Here is a 25,819-nt window from a genome sequence, read left to right as displayed (position 1 = left end):
ATTTCTTGGATGTAGTCAAAATTGCCTTTTCGGTGAGCTTCTCTAGCCCTGGTTTCCAGGAATTTCTCCTCTATTCACCATTTTGAAAAAGGATGCTCCTTCTGTTGTCTCTACTCTTAAAAGAAAAATAATGCAATGTTTGGGGCGTGTATCTGTGTGAAATTGATTTCTGCATACAGCATTATCTGCTGGCTTAAATTGTTATCTATTTTTCAGCTGCTCTCGTTAAAACCGAGGGTCCCTCTCTCACTGGAAGCTGCGTTCACTCCCTTCTAGCTCTGCCCTGTGGATTCGGTTCAGCTCGGCTCTGCCCCGCCCTCTTTTTCTTAGGCCCGACTCCATTTTTTCATCCTTCCCTTCCCTTTTCCTTGCCCAGCTCCTCTCCTCCGCCTCCTCCCTAACCAACGGAAACAGGAAAAGGTTTTGCGTGGATGAAGCTGAGCTTTACTGAGCACGCGCCAACGTGGCCCGGGAGGTTCTCAATGGGCATGCGTCAAAGCTGACGCCCGCCGCCGCCTGACGCTACCTTTCACTTTCTCAGCTGACCCGTAGACGTTTTTTCTCAGTGCCGTCGTCTCCTCTCGAGCAGCGGCGCAGGCTGCACATGCGTGGTGGTTGTGCTTCTCTCTGCTTGCTAAGGTAAGAGAGCGGCTGGGCAGAATAAGAGGGAGGGGCCCGAATTTAGAAGCAGGTGTGGGAGTATAATCTCCCATCCGTTTTAGAAGGGGAGGTGGCCCCAGGTGCTTTTTCCGTCGCAGTCGCTCGGTGTTTGCAGCAGGCCTGGGGAATCGCGTCCCGGCGGTTTCCCTCCGTAGTTTTTCGTCTCGTCTGCCGAACAGGTAGTGTCCCCGGTGGGGCCACCTCGCGTATTCGGCGCGCGCCGTGTTTGTTTGCTCGCTTGTTCGCCTTGTGTTCGTTCCCCGGGTTTAGACTGGGACCGAGTTTCTGAACGGGGGGAGGAAGCGGAGGGAGAGGGCGGTGGCGCTCGGGGAATACCCGGGGCTCGCTTTTTCCTCTCCCTTATGTCGCGAGGTACCGAGACAGGCGTGGGGGCGGGCTGCTTCTTCCTCTAGTCTTGTCATAACGATAAAGAAGGCGGGAATTGTGGCGTCCTGACGGTCCCCTCCAGGGCTGGGAAATACAGTGGGAATTTCTAGAAAGTTCTTTGAGACTAAGATGCACCTACACTTGGAAGTGGGGCGAGCTTGAGGAAAAGGGGGGAGAAAGGAAAAAAGACTCGCTTTAAGAGGTCACTTCAAGAGGAAGTGAACCCGTGATTCATCCCTCTGCTACCAAAGCCTCTCTCCCAAGCCAGCTTGTGGAAGAAAGATGACTTTTGGTTTGATAGAAAATAGCAGAAAAAACCCCAAGTGGGCAAATCCTTACACCCCTCTCGCGAGTCTCTCCTCCACCCTTCCCCCCAAGCGGTAATGCTTGTGTCAGGACGGTGCGTCGCGGTATTCAAAAATAGTTACTTTCATAACTAGAAAAAGTCAAACTACCATGTGTTTCTTACAAATTTATTCGGTGTTTGTTGCTCTACGGGATTTATGTGTCCATATCAAGGAAAAACTGATAATGAACTGGAACATGGAAATAACTTCCTTGTACTCAAACAGATGTACAAGTATTTGTTTAAGGTTGGTTTTTTTGTTGTTGTTTGTTTGTTTGTTTGTTTTTTAAGGCTCATTAATACGGCACAAGTTTGCATGTGAAACTTGGGTTTTAGGAAAAAATCAACAAGCATTTCTGAAGTACGGGCCAGGTGTTGCTGTCAATACTTAGTATATAAAACAAAATAATTCCTTCCCTCACGGAGTTCCCATTTTGTCTAGGGGATAGGGATGCATGTATTCATGTAAAAATGTACAAAGTTCAGGAAAGACAACATGGAGGAGGTGATGGAGTTTTTTTCTATGAAGAAAAAAAACTTAGGGTTCCGAAACGAGGTGGAGAAGGGAATGTGGTGTTGGCAGAACAATATGCAGTTCGGTGTATAGAAAAATGAAGAAAAGATGGTTTGTCTTGTGTGAGGAACAAGAAGTTAATTGGATTTGAAAGTGCGGAGTCGAGTGATTTCGAACAGGGCTGGGAAGAGAAATTGGTAGATGATTTTTTCTTTTAATAATTTTTATTTTACATGGGTAATTTTACAACATTGACAATTGCCAAACCATTTGTTCTCATTTTTCCCCTCCTTTCCCCCCCCATGACAGATCTAACATGTTAAATATGTTACAGTATAAATTAAATACAATATATGTATACATGTCTAAACAGTTGTATGGTACATGATTTTTAAAAGTTTTAAATAACAAATAGGAATTAGCATTGGATCCTGAAGGGAATAAGGAGGGAATTTATTTACCGTTTATTTAATAAGGCCAAATATATCTATGCTTTGCTACTTTTGCAGAAGATGAATTGAGAAAAGGGGAGACTTGAGGCTGGAAGAACCTTGAGAAAGTTTATTTGGTGATGCAGGTAGAAGTCATTAGGGCCTGAAATTGGGCGTGGCCACGGAAGCGAAGAGAAGGATTCTGTAGATAATATCGTGAGGGTAGTATGGACAGTACTGAATAGGTGTATGGATTGAGGCATCAGTGGTTTGTGTTATGAGAATTCAGTGTGATGGATTTTAATTAAAGAAGGGAAAGGCCTAATTTAGAAGTTTCTCATTTCTCTCTCTGTGTCTTTTTTTTTAAATAAAGACATTTTAAAGTAGCTTTTCATTTGAAAAAAAAAAGTCAAAGTTAGGGCAAGTGTTCATCTTTATTTTACATGGAAGAAAACTGAGTTTTAGAAAATATATTTACAGCAAAACAACTATTTGGACATGTAGACATATATTGTATTTAATTTATACTTTAGTATTTAACACGTATTGGTCAACCTGCCATCTGGGGCAGGGGAAGGAGGGGAAAAATCAGAACAAAAGGTTTGGCAATTGTCAATGTTGTAAAACTACCCATGCATATATCTGTTAAATAAAAACTATTAAATAAAAGAAAAAAAAAAGAAAATATATTTACTTGCCTAGGATCACATAGCTAGTGAGTGCTATGTGGGGGATGCATACCTAAAAGATTCTGTTTCCAAATCTTTGCTATTGTGGGCTTGCCTTTGTCCATGTTAAATCTAATGGGTTGGAAGTTAAGGTGATTTAGCTTGCATTTAAATGCAATTCAGTCCAGGAATTAACTGGTACCATTTAATTAAAGAAAGTTTATTGACTATTGAGACTTGAGATAAATCATATTTTTTATGAAATCAAGCACTTCTGAAAAGCAGGGAGTGCAATCGTTTGATCTCTGTATTTTTTCCCTATAGAATGGAGTTAAAATAATAGTATATGAAATGGTTTGGAATTTTTTTTTTTTTTTGTGAGAATGCTATCGCTACTTTCTCACTAATCCTTCATTCCTTAATCCTTTGTAATCTGGTTTACATACAGCTTTACTCAAATTATTCTCACAGGTCATTTTTTTTTAAAATTTTAGGAAATCCAGTAAGATTTTCAGTCCTCATTTCTTTATATTTGATAGGACTAGCTGTTTTCAGGAAGTTCAAGAGGCTTTTCCAAGTTTACCTAGTTGTTAATGCCTCCTCCTTTCTATTTTTTATTGATAGGTGTTTATCATTGAATATGTTTTGCTCTGGTAGAAAGTAAGTTTGAAGGCATGGTCGGTCTCATTTTTGTACTGTATCTCTGGCGCATTGTTGATTAATGCTTGTTTGATTTTTACAAAGTGTGAATTGTTTTCAGTGATCCCAAACTTCTCCTTGAGAGAAACAAATCTGTTTAACATCAGTATCCTTCTGGTGTGCTTATGATTCTGGTGAATTATGAAACACCACAATCTGAAGATTGAGAATTGCCCAAAATGTTATGGTGAGATTCAGAGGTGCTGTGGCCTAATTAGCTGGGATTTGTTAAGTGTAGTATAGGGGTAAGAGGAGAAAAACTGCAGAGGTCACAAAAATGATGCAAAAAAAACCTTGAAATATTAGGAAAGAAATCTGCAGCAAGTTTCTCTGATTCAAATTTGTTTAAAAAAAAATTCACAATAGTTCCTAATCCCAATATCAAAGTTTACAAATAGGCAGTTCTCAAAGCAAAGAACCTGAAATGTTAGCAAAAGTGAAAAAATACTCTGAATCATTAATAATTAAGGAGATAAAAATTTAGGCAACTCAAACAAGAAAACCTCAAGGAAAGTCATTAACATAAATATCAAAGTTTCTCTTAGATAGATTTTATTCTGTAATAAATATTTTTGTAATACATTTACTGCAAATGAAAAGTTTCTTTTCAGTGTGGGGCAACGGAATCTTGAAATCCTTACCATCTTTAGATTAGTTTCTTGTTAATGCCTATCCCTTTTTCTCCTTTCCTGTAAGTCCCTCAAATTTGGTCAATGTTTTTATCACCTGGTCTGCATCTTTCCAGGTTTCCTTGGAACAAAATGACACGTTAACAATTATTCTTCTGCCTTACAGTCTTTGAAACAAGTAGCATTTTTGAAAATTCTGATAGGTAGAGAAAGATTTCAAATAAAAAGTTAAAAGACATCTTATATTGTGGTTAGGAATCTCTTCTCTAAAATAGGAACAGTAGCTCCTTGCGTCTTTGAAAGATTCCTTTGGGTTCTCATTTTGGGCATCAGTTTTGCTAAAAGCTTTTGGATTTCCCTCTTCTCTTTTTGCTCAAAAAGTAGATTATTTTCATATCTTTACAATTCACCACTGGTAGACCCCAGGTAAAATAAAAGGTGTTCATTGGGTCTCATTGGGCTCACACACGGTTTGTTTTGGGGGTTTTGTTTTGGTTTGTTTTTTAAAGAAACAGAAAGCTGCCTTTATGATGAAAATCAGCTGGTAATTTTAAAAATTCAGCTTTTTTATTTCATGTGCTAAACAAATATTAGAATATCAGTTTGGAGCAAATAAATATTTTAATAGTGTGATTTAAAAAAAAAACATGAAACGGCTTGTAGCTAAAAGACCAGATCCCCTTTAGTCTGTATATTAGACTAGAAAGAGTCAAGAACCTATACTTAGCCCTTTACTTGCCTGTATCAGGCCATTTGTCAAAATGACAGCTTTACAAAGAACCACAGGCTTTATTTCATTATTAGATCTTACCATAAAATAATAGGCTTAAAATTGTCATGGAATGGGCTTATAGTATGACCACTTTGGATTTATACCAAAATGCAGGATTGTTTCAATATAAAGAAAGCGAACAGCATAATATTCTATATTAAATAACAAACATAATAAAAACTATGATTATATTATTAGGTCCCAAATTTTGTTAGATAAAATCCAACAGCTGTTTCTATTAAAAGACTCTAGAAAACATAAGAATAAATGGACTTTTCCTTATCACAGTAAGTAGTAGCTATCTGAAGCTGAGTGACCGTTATTTGTAATAGAGAAAGGTTAGATGCCTTTCCAATAAGATGGGACAGGACAATGATGTCCATTATCACCAGTGTAATTTTGCATAGTGTGAAAAATGCTTTCTATGACAAAATGACAAAGAAATTGAGGGGGTAAAGATTTAGTCTCCTTAAGGAAACAAGTACTACTTTTGTAGATCATATCATATCTAGAGAATCCTAAAAAAGAGTCAACTAAAAATTAAATGAAAATACATTAGCAAAGTTGTAGGACAAAGAATTAAGTCCACATAAATTAGCGATCAGCATTTTTGAAGGTTTAAACAAAACCTAGCAGGAAGATAAAGAAAAATTTAATTTGAAATATACTACAGAATACAAAAAAATATTTGGGAGTCTAATAAGCTATAAATGAGGACTATATGAATGCAACTACCAAATAGTCTTTGCAGAAATAAAGGACGAAATAATTGAAGAAATGTTAATTATTGTTGATTAGACCAAGTCAGTCTAATAAATGACAATACTACTTAATTTAATTTATTCATTCAATTCCGTTCCAATCAAGCTACCAAAGAATTACTTCATATAGCTTGAAAGAAAATAAAATTAATGTGTCAGAAAAAAAAAGTTAATCTCAAGGACAATAATACAAAATAGTGGGAAGGAAGGGAACCTAGCAGTACCAAATCTCTAAGCAATAAACATGAAAATTATTCAGCAATTGTTAAAAACAAAGAGGGTATAAGTGGAGCAGATTAGATATACAACATAAAGAAGGAAACAAATGTAGTATATAGTGTTGAATAACCCAGAGACTCCAGCTACTGGCTTAAGGACTCAACTATTTGACCAAAATTTCTGGGAAAGCTGGAAAGCAATCTAATAGAAAAGAAATATGCAGCAAGTTTCTCTGATTCAAATTTGTTTTTTAAAAAAAATTCACAAAAATTCCTAATCCCAATATCAAAATTTACAAATAGGCAGTTCTCAAAGTAAAGAACCTGAAATGTTAGCAAAAGTGAAAAAAATACTCTGAATCATTAATAATTAAGGATATAAAAATTTAGGCAACTCAGATTCCATCTCCTGCCCCAAAAGAAAATGACTATTGTTTGAAGGGTTAAAGGATGGCAGGTACACTCGTGTACTTATTGGTAGAGCTAAAAATGAACTAGCCATTTTGGAAAGCAGTCTAAAAACTATAACCCATCAACAAACTAGTACATAAATATAGTGGAATGTTACTATACAATAAGAAATGATTACCAGAGAAGCACAGAAAGTTTTATAGAGTGAAACAGACAGGACAACCCCCCTCCCCCAAAAAAAGCAATATGCTACATGATGACTACAAAAATGTAAATGGAAAAAAACCCAAAACAATCAAACGTGAATCTTGCAAAATTACTGAGAACAAGCAGTTCCAAAGAAGAGATGAAAAACCACCTCCATCCCACCCTTTGCAAAGATGGGAACTCCATGAATGTGGTACCTTGCATAGGTATTCAGTCTTTTTGATGATTTTGTTGTTTTTTTCCTCTTTTTTCCTTAAAAATGTTATTTGCCATATGAGATGGCTTTCTTGGGAGGTGAGTGGAGAGGAACACTGGGAAATTTTGATGGTGTCAAAAGGCAAATTATTAATTAAAATGCCTTTTTAAAGTGTTAAGAGAAAAAAGAAGAAATTAAAACTCAAAAGTCACTGAAATATCTCTGTTTTTTACTCAGTAATACTACTACTGGGTTTATTCTCCAAAGAGATCAAAAAAGTGAAAAAGGATTCATGTATTCAAAAATATTTATTTGTAGCACTTTTTGTAAGTGGCAAAGAACTGTAAATTAAGGTTTAAACAAATTATGATATATAAATGTTATAGAATACCATTTCAGAGAAACCTGGGAGAAGATCTGTATGAAATGATGCAGAGTGAAGTGTACCAGGGGAACAATTTATACAGTCAGAGCAATATTATAAAGCAGACATCTTTGAAAGACTTGGGAACTCCTTATTAGTGCATTGACTAATAACTGATGATAGCAGCTTATTTTCTACCTTATGACATATAATGGACTCAACATGCAGAATAAAACAATGCTTTCCAATTCAGAGAATGTGAGAATATATATATATATATATATATATGGGTTTTCTTTTTCTTTTCTCAATGGTGGGGATGGGGTATGGAGTGAAAGGATAAGGCTATGACAGGGAAAAAGTCATTGAGAGGTGTTTTTTTTTTTTAAATTCTGAAAGGGAACGTAAAAAAGGCCAGTAAAAAGCATAGACAAGCAGGACAGCTTTGAAAGTTATATGATCAATTTATTATATACATAAAAAGGAAAATCAAGACATTCCTTTTTCTAATTCTGATATGTATCTGGAAATACCTAATTGGTATTTCAGAATTAAAATTAAAATTTTAAAAATTATTATATTCAAATATTATCTCTTTTTAAGTCTGGGCCTGCTAGTTCAAAGGCAAGTGACTAAGTCTATCTGTCCAAGTATTTCTTTAAAATGAAGATGAAGACAGTGACACACCAGTAAGAGGGTATCCTAAAAGGAGTAGATAAGGACATTCAACAGTTGCCAGGAAGGGTCTTTTAGGTTTCAGTCCTATATAAGAGGTAGACCTGATCAGAGGTGGGAAGCTTTAAAGAGGATCAAACTGGGAGTGTCCACTGTAAGGTACAGACAATTGGAATATATCCGAAGCACTCAAGTTGAAGGGACTATACCAGAGGATCATTTGAAGGAACTAGAGATGTTTAACTTGGAGGAAAAACACTTAGTGGGGATATGATAGCTGTCTTCTAGTATTTTAAGATCTCTCATGAAGAAGGGAAAAGATTTGTGCTTGGCTCCAGAAGGCAGAGATAGAGGCAATAGGTGCTGATAGCACATTACCTTTCTGACCTCCAAAGAAAGGGTGTTAGTAGGATTATGTACTGCTCTCCTCCACTTGAACAAATCTTCAAAAATTGATTGCCATTTGCTCAGAAAGACTCATATTTATTTTTATTTCATTTATTTATTTATTGGCAATTGGGGTTGTGATTTGTCCAGGGTCACACAGCCAGGACGTGTTCAGTGTCTGAAGTCAAATTTGAGCTCTGGGCCTCCTGACTTCAAGGCTCATGCTCTAGCCATTGCACCACCTAGCTGCCCCTAAGACTTTGATTTTTACACTGTTGCCCTTAATAAGGCACAGATATTAAGACTAAATCCAGCAAGTTGCTGGTAGAACAGCCCTCATATTTTCTCTGCTTCACTCATTCAGCTTTGGTTGAAAAGGAGCTATATTTCACTTTTCATGGTCAATAACCATTCATTAGATGGTATCGGACTTTTCTGGGACAGATGCAGTTAATAGCAAGAATTCTGGATACAGCAGTAACATGTGACCTCTAGAAATTCACTTCATCCAAAAAGCAGGGGCAGCTCCCAATCTATTTGATTCATTTGTGCAATGTATTATTTCTGGAAGCCTCATGCTGCAATTTGTCAAGTAACTTATGCTTATAAAGGAATGATACACTTTTAAAGAAATGTCCAGTAGACGGCTAGGTGTGGAATTTGGGGATAACAATTTCTCTTTCTCAGAGATAAGGTAGATTCATTTTGTGTTATTTCCCCCTCCTCATTTGCCTCTCAAGGTAATTTAATTTAATAGATTGATAAGGATTTTAACATCTTATTTATGTCTAAACTGTGAATGAATACATTCTGAATGAACTGGTCTATCTTTATATGCAGCTGATCTTTCTCTTGGATGCTTCCTAATGTGTTTTCTGATATTGATAGAACTCACTCTGGGATTTAAAGACCAGCACATATTATATACTCTGAAACATTACTAATAATATTATAATTCATTGAGCCAATGGGCTCATTCAGTTATTCAAATGACCTTAATGATTTTAATGCTTGGTTTCAGGGAAAGAATTTTACTTTCTGGCTGAGTCCAGGGGGTAGAGCTGATTTGGCTGAGAATTGGAAGGTGAGTACCTCATTATGTCTCATTCCTCTCTAAAAGAACATGCCTCATCTTTCCCACCCCAGCTTTCCACTTTTGTTTAGGAATAATAGTCAAATAAACATTATTATTGCCTTTGATTCTGATTTGTGAATTGCCAAGGTCAAAGCTCCTTCTTCTGACCATCTTCTCCCCTCCCTGGCATACATCAGCCACAATCATCCGGTTCTTCTATCATATTCTTTTCTGCCATTCTATTATGTCTTCTGTTGATAAAAAATTGCTCTTCATATTGGATCTGTACGCCTCCCCCCCCCAAAAAAAAGTTTGGATATATCTTGTATTTAATTTTCTTTGTATGTGTTCCTATTCAATCTACCCCCCTCCAAAAAAAAAGAGAGGGGGGGATGAATATAAGCTTGAGGGAAGAAAGTTTAATTTTGATCTCTCTAGCCTCAGGATCTTGGACATTGTCCAGCATTTAGTGGACTTTTAAATGCCAATTGAATTGACTTATTTATTTTAGCCTATGTTTAAAGGAGGTAGGTTAAAATACCTATTGAGGATTTTTTTTTTCCTGAGGCAATTGGGGTTAAATGATTTCCCCAGGGTCACACAGCCAGGAAATGTGTCTGAGATGAGATTTGAACTCAGGTCTTTCTGACTTTAAGGCTGATATTCTATCCACTGTACCAACTAGCTGCCCCTATTAAGGATTTTTTTTAAAAGCTTAAATAGTTCAGTTGAATGTTCTGACATTTGACAGTTTTACATTTGTGATTTTTACATTTTATTTTATTGTAGCTTTTTATTTTAATATATTTCTTATTTATTCTAATAACAGAGAAATTATTAGCTATTTATTATTCCCAGATGTTACATTAAAATGGCATTCTTAAAGAGGAAAGTACCTGTGATTTTAAGATATTTACATTGGGTCAGAGACAGTGCCACCCAGTTAGAAAAAGTGTAAATTTTTTCTTTTTTAGCCTGAGGGAGAAATGGAGATTGGGTTTATAAAGAAATTTAGAGTTTTTCTGTAAATACTGTAAAGAAGACTGTTAAAAACTAAGGTTAGTAGTGTATCTTCTTAAGTTAGCACATTTTTAGCTTTTATTATGTAATTCTGAAAGAGTTTATGAATATTATACTGAACCCTGTGATTCAGTGTAAACTTTTACAACCACAGCATTATAATATTAGCTTATTGTGCAAGGTGTTGTTTTTAGCTTATACTTTCTGGAAATAATCGCTGATTGGGAACTTTGGTCTTAGAGGTCTCATATCCAAGGAGGTGGCAGTGATAATGTTCAGACATGAACCGCTGGAAAATGTATTCAGGATTCATCCATCTTTTTAACAAACAGTCCTAAGCACAAATATTATTTTAAAGTATTGCAATATTGGATGTGTATGCATTCATGTTGATATCTTATTAATTTTTGCCTTTTGACCCTTTTAGAGGTAATTTAGACAAAGAATCACAGAATTTTAGAGTAAATGGCACTCTAAATGCTCTGCCCTTCCATTCCCTTCTCTTCCCTTCTTTCTTTCTCTCATTCCCCCTCCACAGTCCTAGCTGTGCCCTTGCCTTTTTTCACGGCCCAGTTCAGGTCCTACCTCCATGAAGTCTTCTCAATTTTTCTGTCAACCTCTGTACCTTCCACAGTGATACCCTAGTAATTTCTCCCTCCAGTTTCTCTTTGTATTTTCCCTGGACTTGTATCAACAATAGTGCCTTGTATAGAACAAGCATTTAATAAATCTTTGTTAAGTAATAAACATTAAAAAATAGTTAAGTGGAAGAATATAGTTCAACCTCTATTTTATAAGGAAACTGAGACTCATAAAGGTTAAATGACCTATTCAGGATCACACACAACTAATTGGTAATCAGAACTAGGATTTTGGGTCAGGATGGGGCTCTAAGATTCTGTGATCTGTCCTTCCTACCCTATTGTTTCCCCTTTTATTCTCTGCAAAGAGCAGACCAGCTACTGCTATTTCCCTGCCCCCACTCTCATTATTATTAAAAGAAAAGGCTCTCTCCACACCAGTCACAACCCCTGTCTATACCACCAGACAGTTATAGATTCATGTCACACACGATTGCTTGGCTAAAGTCGGGATTCTTAACCTTTTGTGTCATGAACCCTCTCTCAGAATGTTTTTAGATGTATAAAATAAAAATCATAGAATTGCAAAGAAAACCAATTATTTTCCAAAGCAATTGTAAATATATAAAAAAAAACTCCACAGATTCATGAACCTCAACTTGAGAAATTCTGACATAAAGAGTTGGTTTATTAATACTTTTCAGTTGATATGGTTAACAGGCCAGAGTTTATAATTTCAGTCATTTTTTAAAAAATGCCAATGTTTTGTATGGGATTGCCTGTCATCTAGGGGAGGGGGTAGAGGAAAGGAGGGGAAAAATTCGGAACAGAAGGGAGTGCAAGGGATAATGTAAAAAAAAATTACCCATGCATATATACTGTCAAAAAACCTTATAATTATAAAATTAATTTAAAAAAATTTAAAATGCCAATGTTGAAATTCTCTGGGGGAAGAATGCTACTTAAATTATATTTGAAATATAATCAATTATATTTAATATATAGCAGAAGTATTTTAGTGAGATAGCATGAATCGAGTAATAGACATTAAGAGAGCTGGGCTAGAATCTTGACTATGAATTTAATTGTGACTGAAAAAGTTGCATGCCGTTTTTATCCCCAGTCTCCCTATCTAAGAAGAAATTTCTAAGACTTCTACTACTTACCCTCAAGCACTTTGTAAGATATGAATAATGACTATTATTACTAGCCTGTAAGTTTTGGTAATAGCCAAGTAGATTTTAAAAGAAATTATTATTTACTAGCTCCTTTTGCAGCTTGATTACTTTAGTGGAGTGTCACAGCATTAAAACATTTTAAGGTTTTTCCAAAATTTGTTGAAATGAATTTATAAGTACCTTTAAGCATACTAAATAGAAGCAGCTACATGACTCAGTGGATACAGCACTGAGCTTGAAGTCAGGAAGACCCAAGTTCAAATTCAGCCTAAGACACTAGGTGTCTGACCCTGAGCAAGTGACAACTTCTCTTTGTCTTAATGCACTGGAAAGGGAAATAGCAGCCAACCACTTCAGTAATGCCCAGAAAATGTCAGTGTCACAAAGAGTCGGCCGCGACCAAAACACTGAACAACAATAACAAAAGAGGACCAAATTGCTTAGGTCTTCTAAGATATAAGTAGCTAATTGGAAGAAACATCACAATCGGTGACAAATTCTTTTAAACTAAGATATAGTAGATGTCCTAAGACAAATAGGATCAAATTTCGTCAGATTCTGAATGGGAAAGAAACCCTGATGTCCAGTTCAAAATGAGAATTAATGGTACTGGACTCTGGGCTAAGTGGAAGGGGGGAGAGTAGTTTATCAAATAGTATTTATTAGACAGTACCTTGTTGGAGAGACAGACTTAACATAGATAAGATAATTAACAAGCCACTACAGCAGTATATAATTAGCTATTAAATGGCCTGATTAGGAATATAAATGAAATCAGAATTAGCACTTAAAAGATTTCAATGAGTGAAAATGAGGGAAATATTCCAGATTGGAGGGGGAGAAGCAAGAACTGGGACTACTTACCTTGGGGAGCATATATAGATGCAAAGAATTAACATGATTAAAATGCTATTTGGAAATTCTGTTTTGCCTTATTGTTTATGAAGGATTGAAGGTGGGAGAGAATAGGAGACAGGGAAACTTGCAAATTGAAATAGCCTAGGCATGAGATATTGGCTTGGATGGGGGCAAATTCAAAACTATATGGCAAATCTGAGGGATTTCAAGGAGAGAATCATCAGGCTTTACTAGTACTAGATAGTGATAAAGGAAAGGGAGTCAAAAACGAAAGGTTCTTACATGATATTATCATTGACAGATTTTTTGTTTAATTTAGTGGTTTGGTTTTTTTAATCATAGGAGGGTTTTTTCACTTGGAGAAAATGTCTCTAACCTTAAAACTTGTAGATTTTAATTAAAGGGACAGAGTCCTATCATAATGATAATGGGACAATAGTTTAGAAAGCAAATAGATTTGATCCTGTGATTGGGGTCCTATAAAGGGGCAGAAGGCTCAAGAGAGAGAGAGAGAAAGTAACCCCCCCCAAAAAAAATCCCTCAAAGTAAAATTCCCAAGTTCTGTTAGTTTATTAACAGATTGTTCCAATGAGGCATTTGCCTTTTGGGGAAGGCAGATGGAACATAGAAAAATCTTTGTGAAAGGGAGGGTGCTAAAATGTACCCCAAATCACAGGAGGAATTCTACAACAAGAGATGTATATGACTCAGGAGATGAAGAATTTATAATAAACAAAGGCACAGTGACATGTTCATTTAGGGCACCAATCCTTAAAAGGGAGCAGTGGGAGATGATGCTGGAAAGAGAATTTGAAGCAGATTTGTGGAGAGTCTTGAATGCTAGCCCCTTAAGTTGGGACTTCCTTTGGTGGGAACTGAAGAGAGATTGAAAGCTTTTTAGGAGCTCTGGAGGCAGTAACAATAAAACTAACTGGCATGTATATAGTGCTTTAAAGTTTGCAAAGCAAGTTGGCAGCATTTTATATTATGGATTGGAAAGAGAAGAGATTTTGAAAGGAGAGAACAACCAGTTAGGTTATTATGAATGTCTAGATGAGAGGTTATGATGCCCTAAATTAGGGAGATGGAAGATGAGCGCTATTGTGGAGAGGGCCAGATTCTGGTGCTTGTCAACTGATTGGATGGGGGGTGGGGGGAGGAGATAGAGAAGGGAGCAAAATGGATGAGTCAAAAAATGATTCATGAATAGAAATGGGGATGTCAAGAGGAGTTGGCGTGTGGGCCCAGATGATGAATTGAGATTTAGAGTGTGCTTGATTTTCTATTATCATTGTAATTCAGTTCAGCATTTATTAGGCACCTTCTGGGTGCTGGAACTACGAGAAGAAAACAGGCTCTAATGGAATTTTGAGGAGTAGCCAGCCTCTGAGGTTCCTGGGAAGCAGTGCTGTGATGATGAAAGGCCCTGGTTGGGGGCGTCAAGGGAAAAAAGCCCAGAGACTTCTGGGTAGCTTTTGCACGCCCCCCCCCCCTCCCCTCCTTTAAAATATTTAGGTCAGTGTGGTGTTAGGTTCCGAGTTACTTGCCTTAACTCCTTCGATTGTGGTTTTATTTTCATTGCCATTTAATTTTCTTTGTACAGTGCCACGTGCAAATGGGCACTTAATAAATGCTAGGCTTACGTAAGCTCTCAATTTGCATAGATAACATTCATTAAACATTTACAACTCCTTAAATGAGCCAGTCCACATTGCTCAGATTTCACCCAGAGGCCTCCAGGCGCAAACATAATCAAACAAGGTAATCAGCAAGCAGGAGATTTATGAGCTCCATGGAAACTGTTTAAAGGTTTTACTCTCATTTTTGTGGATTTAGAATTGTGGTTATTGCACACATTGCTTTGGCCCTTTAAATAATATGGGCATTTCAAAGGTGTGTTTGTCAAAGATGTTAAGGATATTTTTTTCTGGTCAGCCATTTTAATCTGTACTGCCTCTAATCCCCAGAGTCCCTGTTTTGTTTTCCAGTGGCTGATGCAGACAGAAAGCTGTTGCTGTTTTTGTTTTTGGCTCTGATATTCAGTTCACAAACTCTGAATCTTGGAGCTCCTGACTTCCTGGAGTAAATTATTTTTAAAATGATGAACCCTGGAAAACTTGATTTTGGGGGAAAAAAAAACTACCCAAATCAGTGGTACACACTTGAATGCTAATAAGGTTAATCCTTAATACTTTTCAGAATACTGCTTTGTTCTTCGAATAGTATTTTTGTTCCAAGTCAAATTTGATAGTTCTCAGAGTGTCTAACTGTAGCACAAAAGGAGACTAAAAAGAGCTTTAGGATTTGAGATTGTTAGAAATTTGGTCTCCCCTAACAACCTCAGCTTTTAGTAGCTGCTCTGGGCTAAAATAATTTGTCTTCAGTGCAGTTACCAAATGGATATTGAGGAGTTATTTTCTTCCATTATAACTTGGCCAGAGACACTAGTAATCAATCCCTTTTTCCTATTTTTCTTCTTCCAAACTCTTCTCTTCCCCCCCTAGGTAAAAAATAACCCATTTAGATAATAGCCCAAGCTTTCTAGGTATAATGTCAGGGGTATTAACTACTTGATGGTTTTTTTTTTTTTTTTTTTGTGCCACCTTTGACTTGCTACTTTTGCAACTTTTTATTTCGAATGACTCATTTCAGACACTGTCCCCCAGGCTCAGATTGAACTCCCTCAAAATCCCTCTCCCAATCAACAAGCATTTTAGTGGTATAATATCCTCTATTCAAGGTGCTGTGCCTAGGGTGCCAAGATAAAATGAAAAATAGCCTCTGTCTTCCAGGAGTTTTCATATTTTTCTAGAACATTTGGACTGGATATTCTCTTTGCCTTCTTGTTTGTACACTATATCATTCTTCTCTGTGTGTGTGTGTTTCTCTTTTTTCTCCCTGTCCCTCTTCCCACCTCCTCCCCAAGTAGATTATAAAGTTGAGAGAAGTAGTTGGCTACTTTTTTCATCTTTGTACCCCAGACAGTCCCATGTTTGAATTGTATTCCTAAGTGATATCTGGAACTAATTACTTATTCAAGGAATTCAAGGGTAAGATTGAAACTAGCTCCCCCATCCTTTTTGGCCCTAGAGAGAACACTTGTTGATGGCCACTTTTGCTTTTGTTCCCTTTACATTCAACATTTTGAAACCTAAGCCTTTTCCTTTTCCTTGTTGTTCAGTCTGTTTTACTCTTTGTTGACTCCATTTGGAGTTTTTTAAAATAGTATTTAAATTTAAATAGTAAATTAAATAATAGTATTTCAAATTATATTCCAAATAGATGCAAAGATAGTTTCCAGTATTCACCTTTGTAAAACCTTGTGTTCCAGATTTTTTTTCCTTTCTCTCCCATCTCTCCTAGACAGCAAGCAGTCCACTATAGGTTAAACATATGTAATTCTTCTAAACATATTTCCATATTAGTAAGGCTGTGCAAGAAAAATCAGATCAAACACAGGAAAGAAAAGACAAGAAAGCAAAAAACAACCAAAAATACTCGCTTTGATCCACATTCTATCTCCATAGTTCTCTCTCTAGATGTGGATGGCATGTTCCTTTTGGAGTTGGCAAAGATACTGGATCACTTGGCCATTTCCTTTTCCAGCTCACTTGAAAGATGAGGACACTGAGGCAGACAGGTTGAAGCAACTTGTCCAGGGTTATATAGTTAGTGTCTGAGAGTGAGTCTGACTTCAGATCTGGCACTCTATCTACTATGTCATCTACCTGGCCTGTGATGGCATCAAACGCTCAGAACTGTGAACAAGGTCATTGTGTTAGTTCTAGATCACATAGGCAGTTTGAGTAAAAAGAAGTCAGCTTGGAATTGAGGAAAAGAGATTCTGAGTGTCTGGATTGGAAGACTCGAGCAAAAGGGACACTGAACTGCAATGGAGAAGGAAAATATGGAGGAGGCATGGTCTCTACAGGCCTCTAAGAGAACTCAAACAAAAAGAAGTCTCAAGGAAAGGTTAGCTTCCTCCCCCCATTTCTCCTCTGCAGCTTATCTGTCCACAGATACTTTAATTTTATCCTGTTTTCTTGTCCAGATGTTTCCAGGAAGTTGAATTTTGTCTTATTCCTAAAGAGATAAGGAGTTAACTAGAGATGTAAATGTAAATTTACTTTTAACACCTATATCTAGGTGTTAGGAGTTTTCCTAACTGGGGGCATTGTGACAGAACACTGAATTTTATTTTAATCTAAAATAAACTCCCTAAAGCCAAAGAGAGAGAGAGAACCAGTTGGACCTTAGAGGCTTAAAAGGGTGTTACATGAAAATTCCCTGCTATACCCTTGGCACCAAACTTCCACCAGCCATTCCCTTTGCCTTTGGACATCTTCACAGATTTTAGCTTCTTCACCCTACCCCAATCTATTTTCTCTTATAGATAACCTTAAATGAGGCCTTTTTATAATCAGTCCAAGAGCCCTCAAGATCCTCTTAACTGCCATCTTAACAGTCATTTCTGTTACTCTTCCTAGTACTCTGACTGAAGGGTCCTTCTTTTGCTACTTAGATAGGCACTCCACCCTCAGCAGTTCTTTTCCCAAATCACTTCACAACTTTTGCCCATTCTTCTTCCTTGGTCTGTTTCATTGCCCGGCTCCTCAATAATCTACCTTAATTTTTTTTGCCTGAGGCATTTGGGGCTAAGTGACTAGCCCAGGATTACACAGCCAGGAAGTGTTAAATTTTCTGAGGTCAAATTTGAACTCAGGTCCTCCTGAGTACCTTTATTCTTAAATATTTTCATATCCCTACTTCCCTTGGGTGGTTTATCGATTTTATTACCTTTCTCCAGAAGCTCTCTTTCTCAGTGATATTGTGTATGGGATAGACCTAATACTCAGTAGTGAAGAAACGGCTTTCAAAACTATAAATGATTTCCCATCTTTTACTGTTTAACAAAAAGTAGGTATGGTTCACCCTTGGAAATTTCAAGTGGAGATGAGCATTTGTTAAAATAATACAAAGGCCAGACTTAGTGACACACACCTATAATTCCTGCTGCCAGGGAAGCAGACTAGGCATGGCTCCTGCCAAGAAGTAGTGAGATCTGGCCCAAGAATAGCTACTTGACTTTCAGCCTGAGAGAGATAGGGAGACCCAGTCTCAAAAAACTGAAACAAAATCATATAGGGAAGGGATGACTTGGGGGGGGAACACAAGGGAAAATTTAGGTAATGTAAACCCACCCCCCCAAAAAAATCAATAGAAATTTATTTTAAAATCAATAATAATGGACTTTATTGTTCAACATTAAAATTGTGGCAAACAAATCAGAATACCAATTGGAATGTACTTTCCGTCTTTAGATTTTCTTTTTCCTTGAATTAGTAAATTAGATCACTAATATCTCCAAGATGATTTTCTTATTTTTTTATATACCCAAGAAAATTACTTCTTCGTTTCGTGATATTAAAAGTTGTTGACAGTTGCCTAGTAGCCTTTGCATTATATTGATTGTGTCAACATAGTGTCAGAACAACCTATCAATTTTGTTTTGTTTTTTAAATAAGGCCGACTTGTTCTAGCAGGCATAATCATTGTTGTGTGACATCACCATTCTAGTTTCAGCCAGGATTTTTGTAAGTTAGAGACAGTATTCTTACAAGAGACTGTTTGCTTGCCACACCTCTCCCTACCCCCATTTATATAGTTTACTGCCTGTAGCTAATATGCTTAGCATACCTTCTCCCTGTATATCCACAACCCTTTTATGACTTGGTAGACAGCCTTGGAGGGTAAGGATCTGTGTTCTTTTTTCAATGTGGGAACTCCCTCTACCTACCTGTGACCAATTGTCTATATATAACTTAGTAGGCAGGTTTTGAATTGCCTTATATTGAGAAAGGTTGAGTAACTTGCCTCATAGTCATACTGCTTGTAAATATCAAAGAGAAAATTTGAACCCAGTTTGTCTTAATTCAATTACCTTCACCCACATCCACTATATCACACTGCCCCATCTTGGAGGCCAAAACAGTCACCTTGTGGCCAACCTGATAATGAGCACTTCCAGTGATGGCCAGTCTTCCCATGTTAGAGCCCTTTTCAGTTTGGTAGGATCTGCTAGAACTTGTGCCCTATTGATGAAGCCTTTTGAGAGTCCAGAGTTAATATCAATAACAATAATAATAGATAACATTTTTGTATTGCTCACTATGTGCCAGGGACTGGGCTAAGTACTTTACAGTTATCTCATTTGAGCCTCATAACCACCCTGGGAGGGTATTAGCCCCATTTACAAGTGACTTAACCAAAGGTGCACAAGCTAGTAAGTAGTGGAGATCAAATTTGAACTCAGACCTTCCTTTTATTTACGGTTCCACCTAGCTGGTCATTCACCATAATGTGTATGAGGAAGCTTTGGAGTAGACATTTTAAGGACATGTCAAGATTGGAGTAGTAACTCATGTTCATATAATTTAAGGATACAAAGATAAGATTCCAGTTCTGATCATTATTAATATGTTAATTAACACATTAATTAATAATATTATTATTATCAAGTAATTTTTAGGCTTATATAGCTAATAAGTATCAGAACTGGAATTATGGAAGAAAATAATTTTTGTTTAGGAACTGGGTTGGGATTCCCACCACCACCACCACCACTACCACCATTTAAACACTTTAAACCAAAAGGCAGATATGATTTTTTTCCTAAACCAGCCTCCAGAGGGCAATATGGTCCTGGATGTCTTAAGTGATCTGACTCCTTCCCAGACTTAAATAGTTGGAAGGGAATGGGTGGAATTGCTTTGGAGAATTGTACAATGCTTTTACACGAATCCTATGCTTCTCTCTGGGGGAAAAGATCCCAAATTTTGAACCACAATATTGTTTTGATTTTTGAAGTATTAGTTATAGTTGACTTGGACAGTGGAGAAGATGAGTGATAAGTTCAGGTTATTTCCAGTGATTAAGGTAGAATAATATTGGAAGATATTATCAAGGAGTATGTGATCAGAAAAGGAGATGGACATATCGTGTAACTCATGTTTCTCCATCATTACCTCCAAACTGGAAGGTTACTTAGCATCTTGGCTGATGAACTCCCTGTAGAGGATTTTTATGAGAACATTTTTAATGGTTGCCTAAGCTCAGAATGTATGGATGGGTTGATATTGACATTGTTGAAGGGGGCATGCTTATATCACTGTGACAAGTATTAGTAAACAAAAACACTGATTAGAAAGTAGCATCATGGCTTCACCCAAAACCAGTCTGGCCATGCCAGACTAATCTCATTTCCTTTTTTTTTTTTTTTTTTTTTTAATAGAGTAGTAAAATAGGTGAATGTTGCAGATACACTTGGCCCAGATTTTTAGGCCAACATTTGACAACGTTTCTCATTCTAATCTTATCAGTAGGTGGAGAAATGTGTTGTATTCTGAATCTTTGGAGGGATAACCCCAGTGAGATTAAAGATCCATCAAAGTATTTAAATAGCCCCAGCCAATAGGGGGCAGTGGTGTATGTCTGAAAACTTGAGATGATGAAGGTAGTTGAGATTTACACACTACTGAGGTTTGCCAATTTGCTTTATGCATATTATTTTCCTGTAAAATTAGTGCTACATGAATTATTGTCTCTATTTTGCACAGAGAAACAGGCTCAGAGAAGAAAAATGACCGGGGTAGAGTTCAAACTTTTGATTCACCCCTACTGATTCTAAGTTGGATGTTCTAGTTACATTTGTTATTATAAAGAAAATTGGTTAGGTTTTTTTTTGTTGTTGTTAGGTTCTGAGAAACCTTCAGAGTCATTCTTTTAACTTTCTGATCACCACCTTGAAATGAGAACTTAATATGGATGCTTTGATTATGCAGCGATCCATTTATTCTTGTATGAACTTGAAAAATATCTGTATTCAACACCATGTTTTCCCCAGTTAATGACTATGTAATTAACAATTGTGATACATGGGCTTTGGCATTATAAATAATTTAAAATTGGTAGTAGGTTTGACCATCTCTTTCCTCAAAGGAAAAATAAAAATACCATTTTCTGCCTTGTAGTACGTGTGCTAAGATTACTTTGATCCCATTAATTAATTTGTTCACTTAGTGTGACAGGCACCAACCTACCTAGTTCAGACCTTTATCACCTCTTTCCTTGTCTAGTCTAATAGCTTCCTAATTGGTCTCCCTTCTTCTGGTCTTTTCCCTTTTCGATCCAGCCTTCACATAGCCACCAGAATCATTTTCTTAATATCCAGCCAGGTCTGTTCAGAAGATTTAGTAGCTTTTTATTTCCTTGGATAAAACCAGAAATCCTTAGCCTTATACAGTCTGATGCCACTTCTTCAATGAAGGCTAAAGAGTAGGGTCCTGATAAATGTGTTTTGTCCAGGATTATACAATATACATCAGAGATAAGACTTTATTTTTATATTTATTTATATTTTATATATTATTTGTATTTTATATATTATTTTTATATTTATTTTTTGAAGTCAGGTCTCTCTGACTTCAAGAGCAGTCCTTTATCCACTTGGCTAAGCTGTCTCTCAATTTGCTTTTGTGTGTGTGTGTGTGTGTACGTGTATGTGTATAGGTGAGTGTACAGATAAATATGTACATATACATATAGGCATATATAATTTGCCCTCTCCCCTAGAAGAATGTAAGCTCCTTGAAGACAGGGATTATTTTGGATTTTGTGTTTTGGCACCTAGCCAAGTTTCTGATAGATAGTAAATACTTAACAGCCCAGCTGGCATGTTTTCTGCTTTTCTATTCCTTAATTAAATGTTCTCTTTTTCAGGTGGACAAGCATCACTTTCCAGAGAAGATGACTTCTCAAGCTTGTGTGCCTCCAGATATCAAACAAGATGAAAATAATTTTGAGGAGGAAAATAATAGATTACAAACATTTGCTAATTTTCCGAGTAATAGCCCAGTTTCAGCATCAACACTGGCACGAGCAGGTTTTCTCTATACTGGTGAAGGAGATACCGTGCAATGCTTTAGCTGTCATGCAGCTGTAGATAGATGGCAGTTTGGAGACTCAGCAGTTGGAAGGCATAGGAAAGTCTCTCCAAACTGCAGATTCATCAATGGTTTTTATTTTGACAGAAATGCTCCACAGGCTCCAAATCCTGTTGCCCAAACCTGTCAGTATAGACCTGAAAATTGTTCAATGAATTTAAGTCATTTTGTTTTGGAGAGGCCTCTTGAAACTTACAAGGAGTATCTTTTGAGAAGAGGGCAGGTCATTGATGTAGCAGATACCATATTCCCAAGGAATCCTTCCATGTGCAGTGAAGAAGCTAGATTGAGATCTTTTCGTAATTGGCCAGAGTATTATCACCTCACCCCACGGGAGTTAGCAAGCGCTGGACTCTATTACTTGGGCATTGATGATCAAGTGCAATGCTTTTGCTGTGGGGGCAAATTAAAGAATTGGGAACCATGTGATCGGGCAATGTCCGAACACAGGAGGCATTTCCCTAAGTGTTTTTTTGTTTTGGGCCGGGATGTTGGTAATGCTCCAATGAAAAGTGAAGCGAGTATTGATAGGAGTTGTCCAAACCCAACCTATATCCCAAAGAATTCAGCTATGGCAGATTATGAAGCACGACTCCTTTCCTTTGCAACATGGATATTCTTGATTAACAAGGAGCAGCTTGCAAAAGCTGGATTTTATGCTTTAGGTAAGCTTTATTATTAAAATAGACTAATAGAGCTTTTCAGGGTTAGTTGTTTTAAGGAGAAAAAAAAGTAAAGGGATGTCCCCTGAGTTGGTAAATACTTAATAACCATGCCAACTAAATACTGAAGTTATTTCAGCTGACTTTTATGGGCAGTTATATTGGCTTTTTAATGTTAACATTTATGTTTATTTAAAAAGGACTGCCACAATAGAGTGGTTTATTATGTTTATCTTCATTTAATATATTCTAGGGGAGGGGTAATATTTGAATGGCCTTCTATGTCCATGGTATAAAATCAGCTCTGCTGGTTACAGTTCTTTTGGTTATTCCTTTTAAGCTGAGATGGCAAATGATTCTTTATCAAGATTATCTGCTTTTGATATATAGCACTACTCAAGAGAAAGCAGCACTATATTATGCTGTATGGTGAGAAACGGGTTTCTTTAAAGAAAAATCTTGCCACGTATAGGGCCATGCAGTTAGTTGAGAAACAAAAACAACACACTGGATTGGTTGGGTTGTGAGGGACTTAGGTACTTTCCCCAGCTTTGCTGCTAACTCATAGTGTCTTTTAATTAATATATTTTATCTCTAAATATTAGGCTAAATAATTCCAAAACAAATCTGATTGGTTCAGTTAGAAATATGTTAATTAGTCTAATTTTTACTCACAAAACCTTAAATAGCTAGCTTAAAGTTTGGGTTTTTTTTTTTTTTTTTAACTCAATTGACTGGATAGGTCATGGATATGATTTTAGAGTGATTTTGGTGGAGCATTTGGTAATCACTAATATGTGCTCTAGGGACAGTGCTTCATAAATAGTATCTTATTTCATTCTCACAACAACCCTGCAAAGTAGGTGTCATTGTTCTCTCCATTTTATAGCTGAAGAAACACAGACCAGACAGAGGTTAAGTGACTTTGCTAGGGTCACACATCTGGTCTTTGAAGCTACATTTGAACTCAGGTCTTTTTGACTTCAGGTCCAGCATTCTATTTCACACTTAGCTGCCTTGCATTAAGCTAGATTCATAAGTACTTCCAATATATGTTCTTTAGAATGCTAGTATGTTAATTTAATCCTCAGCTTTCTCAAAGACTGCATATTTCCAAGTGCAAATTGATATATGTTCAAAACACAAGTGCAACATGTAAGACATCTTGAATAAAAAATTGAATTTAGCATCATAAATTTTTATTATTTAGCTCCTTAAAATGACCTAAAAAGCAAGTCTAAATAATAACTGAGAATTTCTTCCCCAGATTACATAAATATCAATTATTTGAATTTTTTTTAAAGTAGGCACTTTTGTTTATTACTTAATAGAAAGAAAGTCAGTTGTTTTTTTGTTTTTTTGTTTTTTTGTTTTTTCATTTTCAAAAGCGGAAGTTACTGTGTAAGTTACCACTTTATAAGCACTTCTACTTGTGCTTGTTTGCTTTCTCAGGTGACCGTGATAAAGTAATGTGCTTTCATTGTGGAGGTGGACTTAGTGATTGGAGACCCACTGAAGACCCTTGGGAACAACATGCTAAGTGGTACCCAGGGTAAACTGCTTTAATATTCATTTGATTACAGGAGGAGAGGTGGAGTATTTATACTTTGAAGGCTTAATCCTTGCCACTTTATGAAATATTCTTGCCATCAAAAAAAGATAAGGATTTCATGTCCAAATCCTAAAAATCAGGTCACCTACTTTACAGGGCGCAGTCTCTGGTTACTAAAATGTTCATTCTTTGTATATGACTAATTATGCATCTCTCAACCAGATGCACAAAATTCTCATTCTCCAGATTAACAAATACTTCTTTTGAGTAGACTTAAAATATGATGAATTGGTTTTGATAATTGAGTTACCAGAGAGATCCCTCAGAACCAGACCGGAAGATATATTAAGACATAAAGATAGCCTTGGCTATCTTTGCCTCTCCAGTATGTTTTTTTAGAAGGAAAACGCTGAATAGTTGATTGTTAAACACCTTTCATACCATTGTTTTGAATATTTATAATAAATCACTTGCAACTTCAGAGTGACTACTAAGAAATAAAATTTAACATTAAGAGGAAAGACCGAACAGCATACAGAATTACTTTGAAATATTTAATTGGACAAGCTTTTATAACAGTCTGTTAATAGAATACTCTTTAGAATATAATTCTGTGGTGCTAATTTAATACCTTCTTGCTTGCAAATAGAAAGTTCTTAATTGAGAACACATTGCTTTAATAATAAATACTAATATATATATGTTGTAATATAGCCTATATTTTTATTATAATGACTAATGGATTACCAATACTTATTTGATGACTTAGTAATGTCTAAAAGCAGATTAATGGCACTTTCAACTTATTTACAACTTCACAAGTTGTTTGTCAGTACTTAAAGCTTAACCTTTAATTCTTTAGATGCAAATTTTTGTTAGAAGAGAAGGGCCAGGAATATATCAACGAAATCCATTTAAAGAATCCACTTGAAAATTCTGGGGTAAGTCTTACAAGATGATCTATTTTGTCAAATATCATATGATGATTTTAGAACTTTTTCTTTTTGTTAAATGTATAATATGGCATTTGAGAGATGGGGAAGATTTTGACAAATGTATTTTATTCTCTACTCATAGCAAATGTGTAAATGTCAGGATAATGTGATTATTATGAGCCAAAATGTGAGCTTAGAGAATTTAAAAATTGGGTTGCTTCCCTCTTGCCAAAATCAAGGGCTTTCCAGAAATGGCCCATAGCTTTGATTGTCTCCTGTCCCCCCTCATAAACTAACAAGACTATTTGTTTAACAAGATTTAAACTCTAAAGCATGAAACTCAGTTTGAGGAATGAATGCTGAGTAAAGCAAGTTTTATACGTTTGTGTCATATGTAACTTGAAATGATTGCTTTTAACAAAAAGAATTCTAACCTGAGTTCATGTCTCTATTTAGGCAGCATTTGCCAAAAAAGGTTCATCAGTAACTAGAGAAATTGGTGAGTAACTTCATCAAAGTAAAACTGCCCTTAAATATCTCTACCAGTTCTTCATTTGATCCTCTTTTTTAATGTAGAAAATTGTATAAATAGCTACTCTGCAGTATTTGTGGATTTAAGAATTGGAGGAGA

The 25,819-nt window shown here is 36.3% G+C and overlaps 1 protein-coding gene across 2 annotated transcripts in view; it reads left to right on the top strand.

Moving 5' to 3' along the window:
• The first annotated feature begins 510 nt into the window (after nucleotides 1–510).
• Nucleotides 511–25,819, top strand: part of XIAP (X-linked inhibitor of apoptosis) — a 32,754-nt gene continuing 7,445 nt past the window's right edge. Inside the window, exons 1-6 of one of the 2 annotated variants that reach the window (XM_074278084.1) lie at nucleotides 511–639; nucleotides 9,347–9,409; nucleotides 21,816–22,704; nucleotides 24,154–24,253; nucleotides 25,116–25,194; nucleotides 25,645–25,687. In XM_074278084.1, the coding sequence (XP_074134185.1) occupies nucleotides 21,843–22,704; nucleotides 24,154–24,253; nucleotides 25,116–25,194; nucleotides 25,645–25,687 (1,084 nt within the window). In that variant the 5' untranslated portion in view covers nucleotides 511–639; nucleotides 9,347–9,409; nucleotides 21,816–21,842. Of the gene's footprint in view, nucleotides 640–704; nucleotides 840–9,346; nucleotides 9,410–21,815; nucleotides 22,705–24,153; nucleotides 24,254–25,115; nucleotides 25,195–25,644; nucleotides 25,688–25,819 lie in introns of those variants that run through there. The other variant, XM_074278086.1, reaches the window with a different exon arrangement.

The sequence above is a fragment of the Sminthopsis crassicaudata genome, chromosome X (assembly GCF_048593235.1).
Source record: "Sminthopsis crassicaudata isolate SCR6 chromosome X, ASM4859323v1, whole genome shotgun sequence".
NCBI lineage: Eukaryota > Metazoa > Chordata > Mammalia > Dasyuromorphia > Dasyuridae > Sminthopsis > Sminthopsis crassicaudata.
Note: the sequence above shows the minus strand (reverse complement) of the source record. Positions and strands in the feature narration are given on the sequence as shown.